General features: G+C 32.1%; 1 protein-coding gene and 1 long non-coding RNA gene across 3 annotated transcripts in view; one reads left to right on the forward strand and one right to left on the reverse strand.

The window, feature by feature from the left end:
• Positions 1-10,707, forward strand: part of LOC126777609 (uncharacterized) — a 46,107-nt gene extending 35,400 nt beyond the window's left edge. The window contains exon 2 of the long non-coding RNA XR_007670067.1: positions 10,530-10,707. This is a non-coding gene — a long non-coding RNA (uncharacterized LOC126777609). The remainder of the gene's footprint in view (positions 1-10,529) is intronic.
• LOC126777503 (hyaluronidase PH-20-like) overlaps positions 1-13,982 on the reverse strand; it is a 28,499-nt gene extending 14,517 nt beyond the window's left edge. The window contains exons 1-2 of one of the 2 annotated variants that reach the window (XM_050500516.1): positions 13,773-13,982; positions 816-1,165 (exon numbers count right to left, since the gene is read on the reverse strand). In XM_050500516.1, the coding sequence (XP_050356473.1) occupies positions 816-1,165; positions 13,773-13,831 (409 nt within the window). In that variant the 5' untranslated portion in view covers positions 13,832-13,982. The remainder of the gene's footprint in view (positions 1-815; positions 1,166-13,772) is intronic. The other variant, XM_050500517.1, reaches the window with a different exon arrangement.
• Between the last annotated feature and the right edge of the window lie 6,240 nt (positions 13,983-20,222).

A 20,222-nucleotide genomic window follows, 5' to 3' on the forward strand; every position in this document is an offset into this window, starting at 1 on the left:
CACGACATAGAATATGAATCATACTAGTACATTATTTCGTAAGTCTACGTCAATATATTACTGACGTATGTTATTAACGCTATTGGTGATAAATAATGTTATTTATTTATCCTTATTTTAAATGTCCTGGCTGACTGACTAATAACGCACAGCTTCAGCTATACGTTATAGATACTTAAATTTCGGTAATCCGCAATGAGTCTCAGTACGCTTCCACCGTATTTTAAGAATACGTGAAATTTGAATTTTAATTAGTGATAGTATAATATTTTAGGCTCATCGGGACAAATTAGTTATAAAGTCTGTAAATGACTGAGCATTTTAAAACTGCAATGTACAATTTTTAATAATATCCTGGTACATTATTCACACACGGTCATCTGAACCCAAACTAAGCAGAGCTTGTACTATGGAAACCGGACAACTGATATACTACAATTACTACTTTTTTTTTTGTAAATACCTACTTATATATAATAATAATGATATACGAATAATGATAATTACACCCAGTCTCAGGACAAACAGATGTCTGTCCTGGGTGGGAATCGTACCCACAACCTTCGGCGCGAAGGCAAGTATCTCCTAACCACGCCAACCGGCCCGTCAATTTTTAGACGTACTTAGTCAATTTTATATTTAGTTTATTTATAGAAAACACTACTGAATAATAAAATTGTGTATTTGCAAGAGACTTATGCCTGAAGGCATTCTCTGCCAGCCAACCTTAAGGCTAATCAGCAATACATACATGGGCACGCTACAGCTATTAAGCCAATACACATATAAACAACCAACCTAAAGTCAATACTTGCCACTAAAGTCTGGGTTAGGAACAATTTCTGCAATATCCTCTCTAAAGGCCTTCAAATGCTCCTCCAAATTCCCTTCCTGTGGTACTCCACCGTTCCTAAACCTGTATTTCCCACTGGTTTCATTCTTAAATATAGCCGGAAACAGACCCGGTTCATACATTATCGTGATTTTTTCGCCATTAAAATGGTCACCATCATTCTGGATGATACCATATTTTTCATATAAATTGTCGAATGGTATCTTCTTTGATTTGCATTGAACTGTCGGTACGTTCCAGTAAACTCGGAAGGGTTTCCTGAAGTCTCTGCCCATTTCATCATCGAGCACTTCGACGACGTAATAATTGTTGCTGTAACAATAATATTAGGTTTAGGTTTAAAGAATATTTATTCCCATAAAGACTAACGTCACTTACATGAGAAAATTTTTAAACTTAAAATTAGTTATTACATTCGTCGTTCGTTGTTACATCTGTCGACACTTTATTAATTCATACTTATTAAACACATTGTGACTTCTTGCTTAGAATGGAATGATCTTTTGTAAGATAATAAGAATAATATCCCCGGGACATTTTTTCACACATGGCTATCTGATCGCAAATTAAGCTTGTAAGAGCCTGTGCTATGGAAACCAGACAACTGATATACTTCATATACTATTTTTCTTTTGTAAATACATACTTATATAGATAATTATACCCAGATTTAGGACAAACAGACATGTTCATGCACACAAATACATATCCTGGGTGGGAATCGAACCCACAACCTTCGACGTGAAAGGAAAGCATCGACCAACCACGCCAACCGGCTCGTCAAAGATAGAAGATACGTGGCTAGTCGTGTCTTAAATAAATAATATAAAGCGAGTTTTCATTTCTTATATTTGAGGGTATTTTCTTAAAAAGTTGCACTCCTTTAAATGTGATAATTTTTTTGCCATAGTTCGTTCTTATCTTTGGTAGGACAATGAAACTCGCTCTGAAATAAAATATTGAGTTTTATGTACGGATTTAATGAAATTAAGAAATGAAATTCCGAATCACATTAAAGTTTGTTTCAGCGTTATTTTTATAAGAGTGTCAACTAGTGGTTTTGAGTATACAGACGTAAGTATTTAACGTTTTGTTTGAAAATTTAGAATATATTATTCTCTATAATTTATTTTGAAACCATAAAATTTTTATAAAGAGATTTCCCCTTCAAACAGTAATTTGTGAACTGTAATGCTCTATGTATGATTTGATTTTTGTAAGTATTGTACATGAGTATAACATATTTATTTTAACGCAGCATTAATTATAAGATATTTTAAAGGTAAAAAATAATATGTAATTTGTGCGCAAACACAGGTGCTCTAGTTCCCACTCTCCGAATCCGATGGGACGGCAATACGACACAACATTAAAGAGGTCACGCACTGGCTTCACGGCGCAGGAATTTGTATAGCATTTATTTTGGGGCCGGTATGGGGTTCGTTCCAGTACTGGGAAGATCTGTAGCTTAATAAACTAGCAATTAGAACAACGAGGCTGTCGATACAGACGTAATAATATATATTAAGTAAATAATTTACACTTATATTATTCTAGCTTGTTGTCCTCGTATGTTTAATTGATAGCTTGTAATAATACATAAAATATCACATAAAATTATATTATTAATTTCCGCATTTAATAGTTATCTCATAAATACCATATTTTATTGGGAACAATAGACGTGAATACACTATGAATCTTATATAAATAGCCTTGACATTGTATTAATAGCGGAGTTGAACGACCTTATGTGACGCCTCGTGATTGTTGAATAGTTTAGTATGTATGTACATATGTTTAAAAAGATATTTAGGTTAAACTGCAATAAATTACAAATATTATTCGGTCACTTTTGTAACTAATTTTTGGCCGATTATCAAGTACTTATGATTTATTACTTTTAAGCTATAATCAAACAAAACGAACGAATATTAAGTTTTTTTTATTACGTGGACCAATTATAGGAAAAATATGTGTTTTTTTTATGGACAATTACCAATCAGGACACAATTTGGATCAAATCAAATACAGTCGAATAGTTTAGCTAAATTTTTAGCTGTTCTATTTCTCATCGAATATTTATATCGGGCTCCTGAGAATATACGTTAAAACTCTAATTTTTATGTTATATTTGAGAGACAGTCGTGTCTTGTTTCAGGGTAAACTACTTTAAGAATTTCAAGTGCTAAATTAATATTCGTATTTTAATTTCATGTTCGGAGTATTTGATTATCGTGCACTCATAAAGAATCATGCGGCCCCTATAAATCTGGTCAAATTTTAGTATTGGATTACACTATAGGAAAGACCTTGCGTTCAACTAGATACTCATTTAAGCATCGCGGGTTATAGGTAGGCGGATTATCATATGGGCCACCTGATGGTAAGTGGTCACCAACGCCCATAGACATTGGCATTGTAAGAGATGTTAACCATCACTTACATCGTCAATGCGCCACCAACCATAGGAACTAAGATGTTGTGCCTGTAATTACTTTGGCTCACTCATCCCTCAAACCGGAACACAACAATACCAAGTACTGCTGTTTTGCGGTAGAATATCTGATGAGTGGGTGGTACCTACCCAGACGAGCTTGCACAAAGTAATTACCCTACCACCAGTAATTATTGACAGTATAGTACATGACTGTACAATAAAGACTTAAATGAGTAATTAATAGAATCATTCTATCGATGCCTGTTTGAAGATATGGTTTGGACCTTGTTCCACCACGCTCGAGAACGGGTTTGTGAATACACCAACCAAAACTAAAATCCATTTTAAAATTTATGATATCATTGGCAATAAAGATTGCTATTTGTGAAATATTTAACGGTGTTTTTAAAATGAAGATAAATAATATACTTTTAAATAAGAACTAACGTTATTTCAATACATTGACCCAGTAACAACATTCCAAGTCAAAACACTAGATAAGACGATTATCGTAAACTAGATTGGCGGTACGCTGCAGGAATAAACTCGATAGCCAGCGTTGAACTCGATCTTGAAATGTCAGAGTATATAGACATTAACTACAATAATAAATTTTTAACATCAAGTTCTTTACATGTAAATTAATAATTTTCGCCCGCGACTTCACCTGCGTGTTGAAGGGGGCATATGTTAGGTATAAAATAGTAGCCTAGGTCCTTCTTTAGACTTCAAGCTTGTTTTATACCGAATTTGATGAAAACCGGTTCAGTGGTTCAGACGTGAAAGCGTAACAGATAGAAAGAGTTTATTTCGCATTTGTGATATTACTATAGATTGACGGGGTAGGTTTTTGATTCTATAATAATATCCTACTTATACTTTTATATTTTATAAGCTGAGATGGCCTAGTGGTTAGAACGCGTGAATCTTAACCGGTGATCGTGGGTTCAAACCCGGGCAAGCACCACTGAATTTTCATGTGCTTAATTTGTGTTTATAATTCGTCTCGTGCTTGACGGTGAAGGAAAACATCGTGAGGAAACCTGCATGTGTCTAATTTCATTGAAATTCTGCCACGTGTATTCTACCAACCCGCATTGGAGCAGCGTGGTGGAATAAGCTCCAAACCTTCTCCTCAAAAGGGCGAGGAGGCCTTAGCCCAGCAGTGGGACATTAACAGGCTGTTACTGTACTGTACTGTACTTTTATATTTCCACCAACCCGCATTGGAGCAGCGTGGTGGAATAAGCTCCAAACCTTCTCCTCAAAAAGAGGTGCGGAGGCCCTTAGGCCAGCAGTGGGACATTCACAGGCTGTTACGGTTTACGGTTACTTTTATATGAAAGCCAATTCATAATTTTAAAGTTTATGTTATAAAACGTTAATATATAGAGTAGATATAATCTGAGGAATTATTCTCTCTAATTCCTGCTTCCCCCTTCCTTCTTAAGTCCACGCGAGCTGGTTCTCGATGTCACCGCCTAACTGTGACATCAATTCCATCGCGAACAAAGAAATTTGGCAACTCCTTTCTTTGTCGCACTTCCAAAAAATGGAATTCCTCAAATTCTCACGTGTTCCCCTCCTTTTACAACCCGGGTTCCTTCAAACGAGGCGTGAAGAGGCATCTTGCGGGCCGACAAGGCGAAGGCGGCTAGTGCAGAACGTTTTTCCCGTCTGTACTGGCCGTCGTCGCGTTTGGACTCTACTACCACTTACCATCAGGTGGAGTAGAGTCATTTGCCCTCCCGGCGAATATATATATAGATCCCAGTGGTTAAAACGCGTGAACGGTAACCGATGTTCATGGGTTCAAACTCGTGCTTAATTTGTGTTAAATGTCATTGAAATTCTGCCACACGTGTATTCCATCAACCCGCATTGGAGCAGCGTGGTGGAATAAGCTCCAAACCTTCTCAAAAAAGTAGAGGCCTTAGCTCAGCAGTGAGACATTCACAAGCTGTTACTGTACTGTACATAGATAATATTATTCTATTCAACACTATGTATAAATATTAAAACATAAATTACGAAACAAAACTAATTCGCTGAATATTACATTATAGAGAGTTCAGTCCAAAGTCCACTATCAATTAGACTAATTCATAAAAAAAACATCTCAAATCATTTTGAGCTTTAAGTCAAATATGTTAGCAATTTGTTTATCTTAATTATCAAGACTGTACATTGTTTATATTTACTATTGTATTACGGATCACAAGTGCTGCGACGAACAAAGAAACTATTTGATTTTGGACTTAGTAAGTCAATAGAAAGCCATTCTTACATTGTCAACATATGGGATTTATATCAAGCGGTAAGTTGAGTTCAATTGTTTTGTTATAATAAATATGTGTTCACGTTTGCTATAATCATATTTAAGCTTGTAAGCGCTCGTTCGTTTGTTATTTTTTTGTTATTTTATATTCTTCGTTCATCTTAAGGTTGTGTGGAAGGAAATGCCTTTCAGTATTGTCTGATGTTGCAAAATCTATGCAAATAAATAATAAGTACATTGCCAATGCGTTTAAAACTGATATTTTACTTATTTATATACGTTCAAAGTTTTTCAAAATCATTTATAATATATAGAATTACATATATATCAACATTTGGTGGTAGGGCTTTGTTTAAACTTGTCTGGATAAATATCAAGATTCTTAATATTGCTGTGATCCGGCTTGAAGGGTGAGTGAGCCAAAATAAAAACAATGGGATATATCGTTGATATTCATACGAGAATATATAAATGTAATTGTATATAATTATAACATGTAATATTTTAATTGTTAAATACAGTAACTACTGAGTTTCTTTCCGGTTCTTTTTGGTAGAATCTACATTCCGAACCGGTGGTAGCTTTATGTTAAATTTGTAAAATGACAATTGAAAAGTACCTGTCAGAGCACTTGAATAAAGTGTATTAACTTTGATTGTAACATTTAGTAATGTAATAAAATATTAAATCCAAATCATACCTTGAATATACTTCCGGTTCTATCTTGTATTGAAAAGATTAAGTGCAGACTACACTGGTATAATCTTGATATTATTATTTTGACTTGCAGACGGATGTAATCTGCGTTAAGACATATAGAGGTCGGTAAGAGTTCCTTGTGTTCGCTAACGATATTAAACAGGATTCATTAAGATTTATTGTAGTCGTGCGGTCGTGATCTCAGCGTTTTAAAAGTTAAGTAATGAATGAATGATTTGAAAAAATGATACTTAGAATTATCATTTATAACCCGACAGAGCTCAGTGGGTAAAATGCCTACCTTAACGGAAGATCGTGGGTTTACGTCTTGTGAATTTGTGAACGTATTTTAAATTTGTTACGGAGCTAACAAAATTGCTAATCAGTAAAAAAAATACAACCAATAAATTATCGGTACAGGTATAAAATAATACTAATAAAAAAAGTAATAATAACAACTTCAATAATTCAAGAGTTTAGTTAAACACTGATTTCTTTCTTTCTATCATTATTAATTTGACATTCGAAAGAAGAAGACACAATATTATTTGACTACCACCCGTAAAAAGAATTTATAAGTAAAACCGTTATATTATTTACACCGAATCGGTATAACTTATATATTTCTCTATATATATAAAGGAATAATTGACTAACTTTCACATCATATATAATGCACAGACCAAACTACTGAGGCTAGCAGTTAGCACCACGAAAATTACACAGTAGGTTAGCACTAATGATGGATTTTTGAAATGTAACCCCTAAGGTAGTGATAAAGGGGATGAAAGTTTATATGAAAATCTTACATTTTAGAAGAAAGAGCTATGAAAATTGGTATTTAGTAATTCCGAAACCGCGGGTACAGCGCTAACACTAATAAAGTTGATGATTTTGTTTGTTTGAGCGCTCTAGCCGCAGTATCTAGCAGTAAGTTTTGAAAAAATATCTTTGCAATTTGCCCATTTATTAAGGAACGGTACAGGCTATATAGCATTATGCTGTGACCCACAGAGACAAGCTCGTTTGACGCGGGTGAGACCGCACGGAACAGCTACTCTAACTCCTATAGTATCACAATAAATTATAATATAATATTTAGTGATATATCAAGTAAACGACCTACATATTTATAATAGTTTTGAGAGCTCACTGATTTGAAACAATTGTCTGACCTCTGCAACCCTTGAACTGCGATATCGTGTTGAATAATATATAGTGTTTTTTTAATGATATTAGGCAGGCAGACTGACAAGGGGCCCACTATTATAATGTTTTCAATTGGTTTTTCAAGTCTGTCCGAATTTTGGAATGCAATACTCTTTGTCAATTGTTGTGAATTTATAAAATTAGATAATTTGTAAATAGCTTGTCTATATATAACGTGTTATATATAAATACTAGCAAAACCCGTGGACTTCGCCAGTAATACAGTTTGTGACAAAAATCCTTTAAAATGTGCTTTTTTACCGTACATAACGTCTATTATACTTGTAAATATGAAATATTTAAAATTATTAGATAGCAGTGGTAGTCTAAAATAATAATTTGCGTCATTTTATAATAATTAGTTTTGTAAATGGCGGAAGAACTTTTGCCAACACTTGCAGACCAATCGCATCTGTGTTGCACATTATCTGTTTAAAAAAAATATTGAAAAATAGAATTAGTTCGAATTTTGAAAAAAATATAAACCTGATGTTTTAATAACGCCAACTCTTATAACAATATGAATATAACAATAAATATAATTTATTTCATTAACATCGTATCAGCAAAAACGTTTGGAATAAATAGTACTTTACGCCATATATGTACATAATGTTATATAAGAATGCATAACATTATATGAACGTATAAATGCACCACGTTGTTAATGTTATAAAAATATTTATACAGAAATAGGAAATGTAAAATAGGTCGCAATGGAACACGCGATAGAGCGATTGAAGCAAATCTAATAAAAATCGCTTTAATGGCTCTATCGAAAATATTTGTATATAGCTGAATTTAAACTATTTTGAACTTATAATATTATATCAATTATAGTATAAGCGAAGGTACGCCATTCAGTAGAACAGATAAGTCTTAACCGATAGCGATTTCAAGCCGGTGAAGCACTGCTGTATTTTCATGTTTTCATAATTCATCTCGTGCTCGGTGGTTAAGGAATTGGGGCATCGTGGTGGAATCAGATCCGAATATTTTCCGTAGGATCACAGATTTTGCCAATCAATGGAACATTTACCGGTTGTTACCTAGTTTTTTCTTTGACATTATACAATTCTAAATGCATGACCTAATATATAAATTTCTAAATCATATCACATACTCAATCAGTGAGAGAGCCAGTGTATCTACAGGTACAAGGGACATTCCATATTAGTTCCCAAGGTTGGTGTCGTATTGAATGAAACGCAAGGAATGTTTAATATTTCTTTAAATTGCCAAAGGGTTATTATCATAAGAAGGTTAATCTGCCCAAAGAAAAACTGTTACATTCTCATTAATAATAATAAAATTAATTGTTATAATACAGGTTTCATGTAAACTGTTATTATTAATAAACATTATCGTTTCTATAGCGTTATCATGAAAAACTTCAACGACGTGAAATTGTCAACGACGCTTGAACCTTAAAAAATATACTTGTTTTTTATTCATCTTAATTGTTATTATTAATTGTAATCATTCTTTGTCTTCTGAAATTAGAACAGATAAGCAAGAGTCAGTTTATTTTACGTATAAAGGTATTGACACGTTACTCGTACAAAGAAGAGGACGTCATTGACCTCCAGCGAATGCGTTGAAAATTTGGCGCAAGGCCGGACCGGGGAGAAAGCGGAAGTGATTGCATGATTTATATTAAAACATGATTATTAACTATTTGAGAGAGTTTTAAAGTTTTTTTTAATCATCACATCTCCACAAACGTGTCGACCGTGCCTTTTATTTATTTTATTTTTTTACCGAGTTAGTAGTTTTTTGTGCCTGCAAGTTTATATTTCCAGGCAACATTACAATCTAGAGTTTATGATTTTATTGATGACTATACAAGTTTTAATTGGAATGGAATTCTTCGTTGAACGAGTTGTGTTCTTTGTTCATGTAAGATTTATTTTATAGTTTTGTTATATTCGTCATAAAATGAAAGTATAAGAAAAGGATTATTTTAAGAGAGTGAAGAGATGCTCCAGTAATAGTAAATCTTAATCAAATATTAGGATTTTAATCCTGGGTAGCTCATTTGTGTTTATTCGTCTCGTTGAACACAACGTGAGGAAATCTGTGTGTATGTTTTGGATGAAAGACTGTGACAAATATGTGACACCCACATTTGAGCAGCACGATGAAAAGGCTTCAAACGTTCAGACCAAAACTAGAGGAGTTTAACCAGCTGTCTGACATAGTTGCTGTTGATTTATTACACGTCGCGGCTTTCTGCTTTTAAATAACGAATGTATACAAATTGATGTTTGTATCTTATAGTATAGTTTTTGTCACAAATGGAGAGAGACAATTACTTGTTGAAGAGCTTTGTAATTATCTGGGTACCATCCAAGTCTCTAGGCCTATCAGATAGTTTTCTTTGAACTCACTGTGTTGGGTGAATGAACGAGTTTATTTGTAGATATGTCATTAGCTTAAAAGCTGTCAGTATATTGTCAAAATATAGCTCTGAAACTGACGTCCATTGGCTGAGGTGACGAATGACGTAGGAGGAATCACTTGTGTAGAGAAAATCCCACAGCGGTCGTCCATTTCATTTTTAGAAAAGGACAAAATGTATTTGTTTGATAATATACGTCTCACATTCATTTGTCTTATTATTATATTATGTTTTAATAAAGATATATGTTTAAAGATTATATACAAATAAGAAAACATTATTATAAATAGAGAGGAATATATTCATTTTTTAGTTACTGCCTATGTTAGTTTTGTTTAATATTATAATTTTATTTATAATATAAACTTATGTAGTTTATATTATTAATAAAATTATGATTAAAGTCACTTATTAAATATGCGCTTTCATTTATATTATTACTACTTTCCGCAAGCGGCGGCTTTGTTCGCGTGTGACTACCTAACAGTCAGATGTGAGGTAGACTATTTTTTTGACACCTGATGTTGTGTATGCAAAATTTTATGATGATTGGTGGAATACGTGAACAAGCAGAAAAACTTTTGCATTTATATTTTTATAAGACGGGCCGGTTGGCGTGGTTGGTAGATACTCGCCTTTCACGCCGAAGGTTGTGGGTTCGATTACCACCCAGGACAGACATTTGTGTGCATGAACATGTCTGTTTGTCCCGAGTCTGGGTGTAATTATCTATATAAGTATGTATTTACAAAAGAAAAGTAGTATATGTAGTATATCAGTTGTCTGGTTTCCATAGCACAAGCTCTGCTTAGTTTGGGATCAGATGGCCGTGTGTGAATAATGTCCCAGGATATATATATATATATATATATATATATATATATATATTATTTAATTTAAAACCAACAACTAATTCCTTAATCATTCGTTTTATTTATTTTTATCTTCGGAAATAACTACTCTTAAAACTATGGAGAGATCATCAGAATTATTAAAACAATCATCATCTATCATTTCCAGAAGATATAGAAGTAGAGTAGACAAGATAAAATTACTAACTAATAGACTTTAGAATATTTTAATTTGGCTGAATAGAACGCACGTGTGACTATTAATTTGAAAGGAAAAAAAATCACAAGTCGGAAATACCGGTATTGATGTCAAGGCTAAGAATATTTATACATTAATTAAAATAAGAGAAAATTACGGTAAATAGACGGGCGTTTGTTTAATTACCGATTTGAGTTTATCTATCTATAAACAGTCTAAAACAGAGTAGCAAACTTCCTCGTTCTGTATGTCCGCCAACTGCTTTTAAGCCACGGAACGGATTTTGATACGGTTTTCACCAATGGTAATAATATAATTGGTATATATTTTGTACAAAATTAACTAAGTCGGTGTTTTTTGGTAAACGATGTATACTTTAGGATATTATATATGGTTTAAATATTAATAAGTTTATTAATTATAAATGAATGTTGATAAATATTGTAAACTTTGCAGTTCAAACCAGTAACTTTAGAAATATTACAATATATATAAATAAAAGTATGAAAAATACGCAGGGCAGGTTGTACTACGCTTTATGCGTATGAATTATTTTATGCTCTTAGAACTGTACGGACAAATAAATCGATTATAGAATGTTTATATCTCATTGTATAAAAACGCACGGGATAAAATATTCATTTCAGCCGTAAGTCGGCTCGGGCAGCTATATTATATATTTACTCGAATTCTGTGTATAAATTGTTATTTCTTTATCTGATATTTGCCTTGTGGGTCAAGTAGCTTATAAGGCCCCGATGTCCCGGGTTCAAGCCGCGTCGGGTCAGTAAAGTAGATTTTGTGTTGTTCTTATTCACATAGAGTAATCATATACAATAACATTTATATAATGCTAGTATCCGACCGCGGTTTCGCTCGCGTGTGAGAGGAAAGGAACGAATTAGGCACTCTGTCCTTTTATGTATTCCTGAAACGTTACACGTAAACACGTTTTATGCCAAATTCCATAATAATCAGTTGAATTGTTCAGATGTGAAAGCTCCTAGCTCTTCTACTAAATAAATAATCTTTAACAGTGTAATGTGCCTTATTTATTAATATTTTAACAAGGGCTTTAGCGATTTAAGAACAAAGATATACCAACCGTTTTGTGTCATTGAATATTTACATCTTATACACTTTACACTGCCGATTGCCTAACTCGTGAGCTACTAAATATTTCTCGTCTGAAATACCCAATAAACTTATTTTGGCTCGACCCAATTCAAACCCATGATCCTCTTGAGCCGTAGCTTTATTATCCACTAGACAAACGGGTATTTATATAAATGTATTATTGTAATAGGAAACGCGTTGAATATCGTAACATTTAAGTATTAAAACGCATCATTGACATTATATTGTTGATGGGATTTAAATAAACGTGACAATAACACGCTATAAAAGAGTATTACACGAAATGTACGTTTATATAACAACAGTTCTATAATTAAATAAACAAAAAATATATTCATATAAAAAACTCATGACCTAATTATATAAAAGTTAAAGATTTTTGTGTATTTTTTTTTAAATTTTGATATATAGCCGAAGGCTCAATGTTTTAATGTTTATTGGTCCACAAAACAAAATGATAATAAACAAAATGATTTCATGATGTCATGTAGCTGGCCATCCTTAACACAGGTTAATCCTGTAATCTAGCAAGGATGACCAGGCTGTACTCTAAAATGTCTTTCTTAACTTTAATTATTGCATAAGTTATTTTTTGTCTCGGCTGAGTAAATTTATAAGCCCTTATGTGAAATAATAAATATTATTATTATACATATGCTTAAAATTTGACAAAGCTAAACTATAGAAATAGAAACTTAACTAAACAGTCATTTTAAAATACTTCGTAATTAGTCTACAGGACTTTCGGTAAAAATATAATATTTTAAACGAATACTATTATAAGACGAACACATGCGGTATAAAGGCGAATGGCTAACTACAAATTTGTAATATTTAGCAATTAAAAAAAATGTGTTTTTTGGTACACTATAAAAAAAACTTGTCAATAGTATTACACATATAAAGTATTATAAGGATATTTTAACAACTAATTATTAAAAAAGAAGTAACCAGCATTAAATGTCCTATTACTGGTCAGATGCCCTCTTTACGATTGGGTTTTGTAGGGTTTGTGTTGCTTCTATTCAAACACGAAATCTTCGGTTAAGATTCACTTTGAGGAGCAGGGTTGAAACTTAAGGGAACCGTCAGGAAATTTACATAATTATGTATATAGAATGAAAGCCTGTCGCGTGTGTATTCTAAACATTCATAAAGCAGCGAGCATAGGCTAGTATATATATGAAAAGCCTATATCATTTGATAGTCTAAATACTACTAATCATTTTTTAAATATATATTTATATATGTATATTTCGTAAAGGACGCCTTATATATGTGATATCATATAGCCTGTAACCAGCAGACGATTAGATGCTTCTAACTTTACCTCATTCTCAAAATTATGATTTTTAGTTTAGGCGATATAACGCGGAAACAGATGAACATAAATATTATTAAATATATACCGTAGTCAGGTGATACTGTTAATTGTAAACAAAGTGTCAAAGTGTCGAAATTATTTGTGTTAGATAATGAGTGATCCAAAAAAATAAGACTTCAAAGTCGCACTCGAGATTACTGTCTTTATATTTTAACCAGTAAATTAAAATGGTAAGTTAAGTGAATATTTATCAATTAAATACCTAAATATTTATCTGGAAAATTTGTACAGTTTTCTTTTAATTTATTTAGATATATTAATCTCTATTTTTTTAAATAGCGCATAGGACATTGGATAAAATTAACAGTAAATTCTCCTTACCTAACATCATCGCATTTCACCGCACATAATATAAAAATTGAAAACAATAAAAACTTCATCGTAAGAACTTATTATACAAACACAAAAAAATTAATACACTAATTCCATTGTCTTAAAAATTAAAAAAAAAACAACAAATTCTTGTTTTTAGCGCAATTGAAATTAACGTATTTTGCCGCCAATTTTTGACATAACATGATGCGTTCATAAAGCGCGCTCGTACGCGACTAAGGTATGCTCACTACATCATTCCATTAAATACTTCTTATAGATTGTATACTCGGAGAGCTTGTGCATTATTGTCATTTATAAGAAAATATGTTATGAACGATGTTTTGAATAGTAATGTATTTTGATGTATATCGGTTTTAAGTATTAGCGTTTATTGAATTCTAATTTGTTGCGTGTTAGAAATGTTAATAATATAAATATTATAATAGTTTTATGTTACAAATATATTTAAAAATAACTTTTAATGGTATTCATTTTCTGTTTCCATAATATTACTGAAAATAAAATTATGAGGTTTGAATAAGTAAAATGTATTTAAAAATAGTTTATATTAGTAATATATTTGTTTTATTATAAAAACAAACTTTCTATATGTATGAAAGAAGATAATCTATTTTAATTAATTTTGTTTTTTTATTACTACACAGTAACATCAATTGTATTGTTCAATAAGATCGCTGAATTGTTCTTCACATACACAAGTTTTCTAGAGCATCTCATTACTGTCGTCGAATTGATATAAAAAAGGTTTTATAAACATATTTTATATTACAAATATTGTACTCTTTAATTAAGATATTTTATAAGATGCTCTATTACGTGTAAACAGAACAATTAGATGTTGGAATGAAACATGACAGTGTTAATTGAGATGATTTTGCGATCGTTATTGTTATTGATACAATAGGAATTTTACATATGAAATCTAAACGAATGCAGTAAATATGGTGTGTCTAGCGCTTTATAGAATATTGTATAGATTCGTCGAGATAGGGGAGGTGTTAGGTACTCGATGTCCTTTTCTATGCCACTGATAACGTGTATACAAAATTACATGATGATTGGTGAAAGCGTAGCAAATAAAAAAACACATTCGCATTTATAATATTAAGTAAGGATAATATACAATACAATACATACAATACAAGTACAATAAATTTCTAAAGCTTAAAAACTTAATTTGGTATTTCTGTTCCATCAAATATGGAATTCAATTTATTTTAAATTGTTACGTTTGCACACCTTTCTTACAATTTGTACTGTTATTTTAGTTACATCATTTAAAATTCACAGGTGATTATATTTTTCCAAGTAACAAACATCTTATAATACTATATAATACTATAATAGCAAAATCCGACGGACGGACTCCGGCTTATGAATATAAAACTGTTTGTCATGACGATAAATTTAACGAATAGAACAGAATATGCTACAACGCCATATAGTATCGAGTTAAAGTGAAGTGGATAGTGCGAAAACCATCTCTAACTTTCATGGTAATTCGATTAATTATGTCGCAATATTTTTAATTTTTCTTAAACAGTTGAAACAACTCCAAAGGGGGATAATTTTACTAATTTATAATGATTACAACACGTTGCCGATTTAATTCCAAACCAACTTTGGCTATTCTATTTGGATATGAATCAAACCGATATGATGTTGCCATACATCGTAATGTCAACCCAAACCTTATCGAAAACTATTATATAATTAAATTAAATAATAGGATAATATACGCATCGATTTGATTGCGACAAAGTTACAATAAGTTAGTAGAATTATTCTCAGTCTTATATATAAAATTTAAAATAATTCAAAATAAATTTACTTGACTTTTTTACCAACTATATGGTACATACATATGCCCTTATACTATTAGTTTTATCAGATAACACCTCGTATATTTTATTAGAAAATGTACTTAAGTAAATTGAGGCTTCAAAGTAAATACGTAATGTTTCAAGTATTCTTGTTATAATATATTATTTGATTGACACACATTAATTATCACAGTTACACTAACATGTCACATTTAACAAGTATCTGTTCAAGAATTCACTATAAACGAAACATCGCACCCGCGACTTAATTTACATAATATATATACAAGAACAAAAAGAAAAGGATTAGTAAGCTGAAGTGGCAGTGGGCTGGACACATATGTCGCAGAACCGACGACCGTTGGAGTAGACGCGTTCTGGAATGGAGACCACGGCTTGGCAAACGTAGCGTAGGACGCCCTCCAGCTAGGTGGAGTGACGATATACGCAAGGTGGCTGGCAGCGGTTGGAGATTAAGAGCTTAAAATCGAGCTCAGTGGCGTGCCATTGGAGAGACCTATGTCCAGCAGTGGACGCGAAAAGGGTGATTATGATGATGATGATATGCAAGAACAAAAAGTAGTAACAAAGGCAAGAAGTACTATAGGAAATGGTTTCTTCTCCTTTAACAGAGAAGTTTCGAAGCTTATATCACCAATATCACCTAAATAATTCCTTTTCGTTTTTTTTTTGTTTTGATGACAAAAACGTTTCAACGTAAACTACGTATTGTTTGTTTGTAGTGTAGTGAGTGAACACTATATATATTTCATTTATTTGTCATGTCATCATTCTGGTATGAGACTTGGTAATAGTAATTTCATAATCAAACATTAGAAAATACTTATTAATATTCCTGTTGCGTTGGAAATTAAATTTGATTAATATATTTTTATTTTTATTTTATGATTTGAGGAAATATTAATAACTCATAGATCAGGCGCTGACTTCTAGACTACAAGGTTACATTCATCTGACTTAGCATCATACACGGAAGCCGTGAGTAAACATGCCCTACAATTATTACGCTAATTAGTCATACACACGAATAGCAGTTCATTGATCAATCAAAAATAACCACTTTGCGAATTAAATATTAGAAATAGTGACGAATTATAAAGGATTTTAATTATGATATCCCGACATATGTCAACATAACATAAGAATCTTCGCGAATGGTACAACATGTACGCTTAATACCGAATATTTTATGACATAATCGACTTCTATGCAGAATTTACGTAACTTAACGAACATTTTCGCGTTTTGTGTTCATAGTAACATTGTTATCAAAACTACTAAAATCATTATATTAATAAATATAGAATAGCGCTTACCGTTGTGGTATATCAATAATTTATTAGTCATTATGTTTTTTTATATAATAAATACATTTTTAGGGTATAGCTTAAATCTTATAATTGGCAATGTATCAGTAATTTTCTAAAATTTAATTATTTGTCAATGGTCAAAGTACTAACATACATAAAAATGATTCATTTCTTACTCTTAAAAAATTTAAACAAGTTAACTTTATACCTATTCTCGTATTTTTCTCGCATATACATTTTTTTCTAATCGTTTGATAAGATAGGGTTTAATAATGTTTTTATTTAATTTATAATATTAGGGAAGTTTTCAATATTTATTGTAAGAAACATATTTGATAGAAATATTGGCGTTTTCATTTAGATGATGAAGAAGAAAAGAAAACGTCGCATTTTTCGTTTCTTAATTTTTCATTATTTGTGTTGTTTATTTACAGTTATTTGTGTTATCTTTTCATTAGATTTTAAAAACTGATTATAATGTGATTTTAAAATAAACTTTAAATTCAAAATGCCGTAAGCTCCTAGACTATTAAGGATTTTTTTTAAAAGAAATATTTTTTTATATTATGCCAATTACATTTTGAAAATAAGTAATTTATTTTAATGTATAATTTAATAAAAAGTAATAACAACATTCGACGTTGAATTTGTGTTTAAGCTGTTTGTTAGCAAGCGAATGTTCTTTTTTTAAAATTCATATAAGTCAGCGCTTTAGCAAATCATATTATGTCACGTACACAAACAAAACTATTGACAAATAATGTGTATGTTTGTTCATTTGATACCTATTACCTACTGACAAGCAGTGGTAATACGATATAGGATTAAAGTTCAAGTTCGCTGGCCTTATTGTGACCGTGTGATTATTATACGACCCGCCATTATTTTGCACAGGTTCAATCAATGTTTATAAATATCAGGGGTAAAGATGTTACAAAATTTTTATTCATCTATTAGCTTGTATCTTTAAACTTTCACGTTTTATAATTTACGAAGTTAGTTTTATGTCAATAAAAAAATATTATTAAAAAAAAAAACTGGGACATTGAGAATATAACTTGTGAATTTCTTAGACCACAATGAATTAAAAAAAATTAAATGACTATTTTGAAATGAAAAATGGTTATTTAGAAAAGTATCAAAGTCTCGTGACGTCCCAGGCATTTGAATGAGTCTCGAGACTGAAAAAAATATTTAAAAAAACTTATGATTGGCCTAACCCAATACAGGGGGTTACGATCCACAACCTCTACCCCTACCTCTAAAGACTATCGGGGTCACTCTTAACATATTACTACACAACCTTATAGTAATACTATGCTCTACGCTCGATGTTCTTTATGCAAATAGCTTTACTATGAAATTAATAACACATTACATTTAGTTTAAATACGAAAACATACAAACTAACATTTTTTATATTATTTATATGATTTAGAATATATAAATACACGTTTAGCGAACGTTTCTTGTATAAAAAAAAAACAAACAAACAGACTTTATTTATAATGTTTATGGGGAAATTACACTTTGAATTGTACTCGATCGAGTTTAAAGAAATTCATTTTAGGGTTGTCACTTGTGAATTATTCGATTAATATAATTAATTTGAGATTGTAAGTAAGTAACAGCCTGTAAATGTCCCACTGCAGGGCTAAGGCCTCCTCTCCCTTTTTTTGAGGAGAAGGTTTGAAGCTTATTCTACCACGCTGCTCCAATGCGGGTTGGTGGAATACACATGCGGCAGAATTTCTATGAAATTAGACACATGCAGGTTTCCTCACGATGTTTTCCTTCACCGAAAAACACGAGATGAATTATAAACAGAAATTAAGCACATGAAAATTCAGAGGTGCATGCCCAGGTTTGAACCCACGTTCATCGGTTAAGATTCACGCGTTCTTACCACTGGGCCATCTCGACTTATTTGATTTGAGATTGATTTAATATTTATTAAATCAATGCTTGTTTCGTTTTAAATCGGTGCTTGAAGAACCTATACATTAATATTTTAACTTTGATTTTAATATGATAATTTAATTAACAATAATAATTTTTAATTGAAAATCGGTGAATGGTCAGAAATGAGTCACCTGATGGTGAGTGGTCACCACAGCCAAGGGATATAGCTGTAAGAAATATTAACCGTTCATTACGTCGCCGTTACGCCACCTACTTTGAAAACTAAGGTGTTATATCCCTCGTGTCTGTAGCCACACTAACCTTGAAGAGTGAGTATCGGAATACAATATTAATTATTGCTGTTCAGCGATGGGACAAAGGCCTACCACCAAGTGATATAATATTATTTGGCTAGCCTCTGTTGTTTATGATATATCCAAATATTACAAGGACAAAAGTGAATTTGTTTGTTACGCTTTCACGCCTTTACTCAACGGATCATCGTAAAATCTTCCAGCCGTCATCCGTTACAGGCCGACAGCGCAATCTTTTTTTTATAGAATAGGAAGGCGGACGAGCATATGGGCCACCTGATGATAAGTGTTACTGGTGGTAGAGCTTTGTGCAAGCTCGTCTGGGTAGGTACCACCCACTCATCACTTACCATCAGGTGGCCCATATGCTCGTCCGCCTTCCTATTCGATAAAAAAAAAGTGGTCACCAACGCCCATAGACATTGGCATTGTAAGAAATGTTAACCATCGGTTACATCACCAATGCGCCACCAACCTTGGGAAGTAAGATGTTATGTCCCTTGCGCCTGTAATTACACTGGCTCACTCACCCTTCAAACCGGAACACAACAATACCAAGTACTTGCTGTTTTGCTGTAGAATATCTGATGAGTGGGTGGTACCTACCCAGACGAGCTTGCACAAAGCTCTACCACCAGTGACCTATTTGTTTTATAAATTTAATTTTGAAATATTATTTTATTCTAGCAACCCTAGTGTAATTAATGTGCGTGGGTGGTAATTCTGTTATTAAACGTTTAAGATCTGTTCGTCGTTATAACAATGATAGACGTTGCAAATAAATGCAACACCTCTCATGTGTTGTTTGTGTTTTTGGTTTATTTCAACTAAAGGAATTGAATTGAAAGTCTTTGTTTTCATTTATTATAATGCACTAACTGTAGTCTCCATCATTACTTATTTTTTTTTTAGAGTTAAGGCAAATGATTATATGTGACAGGCCAATTTATTGTGTCATAATATTTTTTCTAATTCAAACAATCAATCAACAGCCAATCGTTGTCCACTGCTGAACATAGGCCTCTCCCTGGGTGCGCCAAAGCTCCCTGTCCTCCGCCTTCCGCA

Source organism: Nymphalis io, chromosome 23, assembly GCF_905147045.1.
Source record: "Nymphalis io chromosome 23, ilAglIoxx1.1, whole genome shotgun sequence".
NCBI classification, from domain to species: domain Eukaryota; kingdom Metazoa; phylum Arthropoda; class Insecta; order Lepidoptera; family Nymphalidae; genus Nymphalis; species Nymphalis io.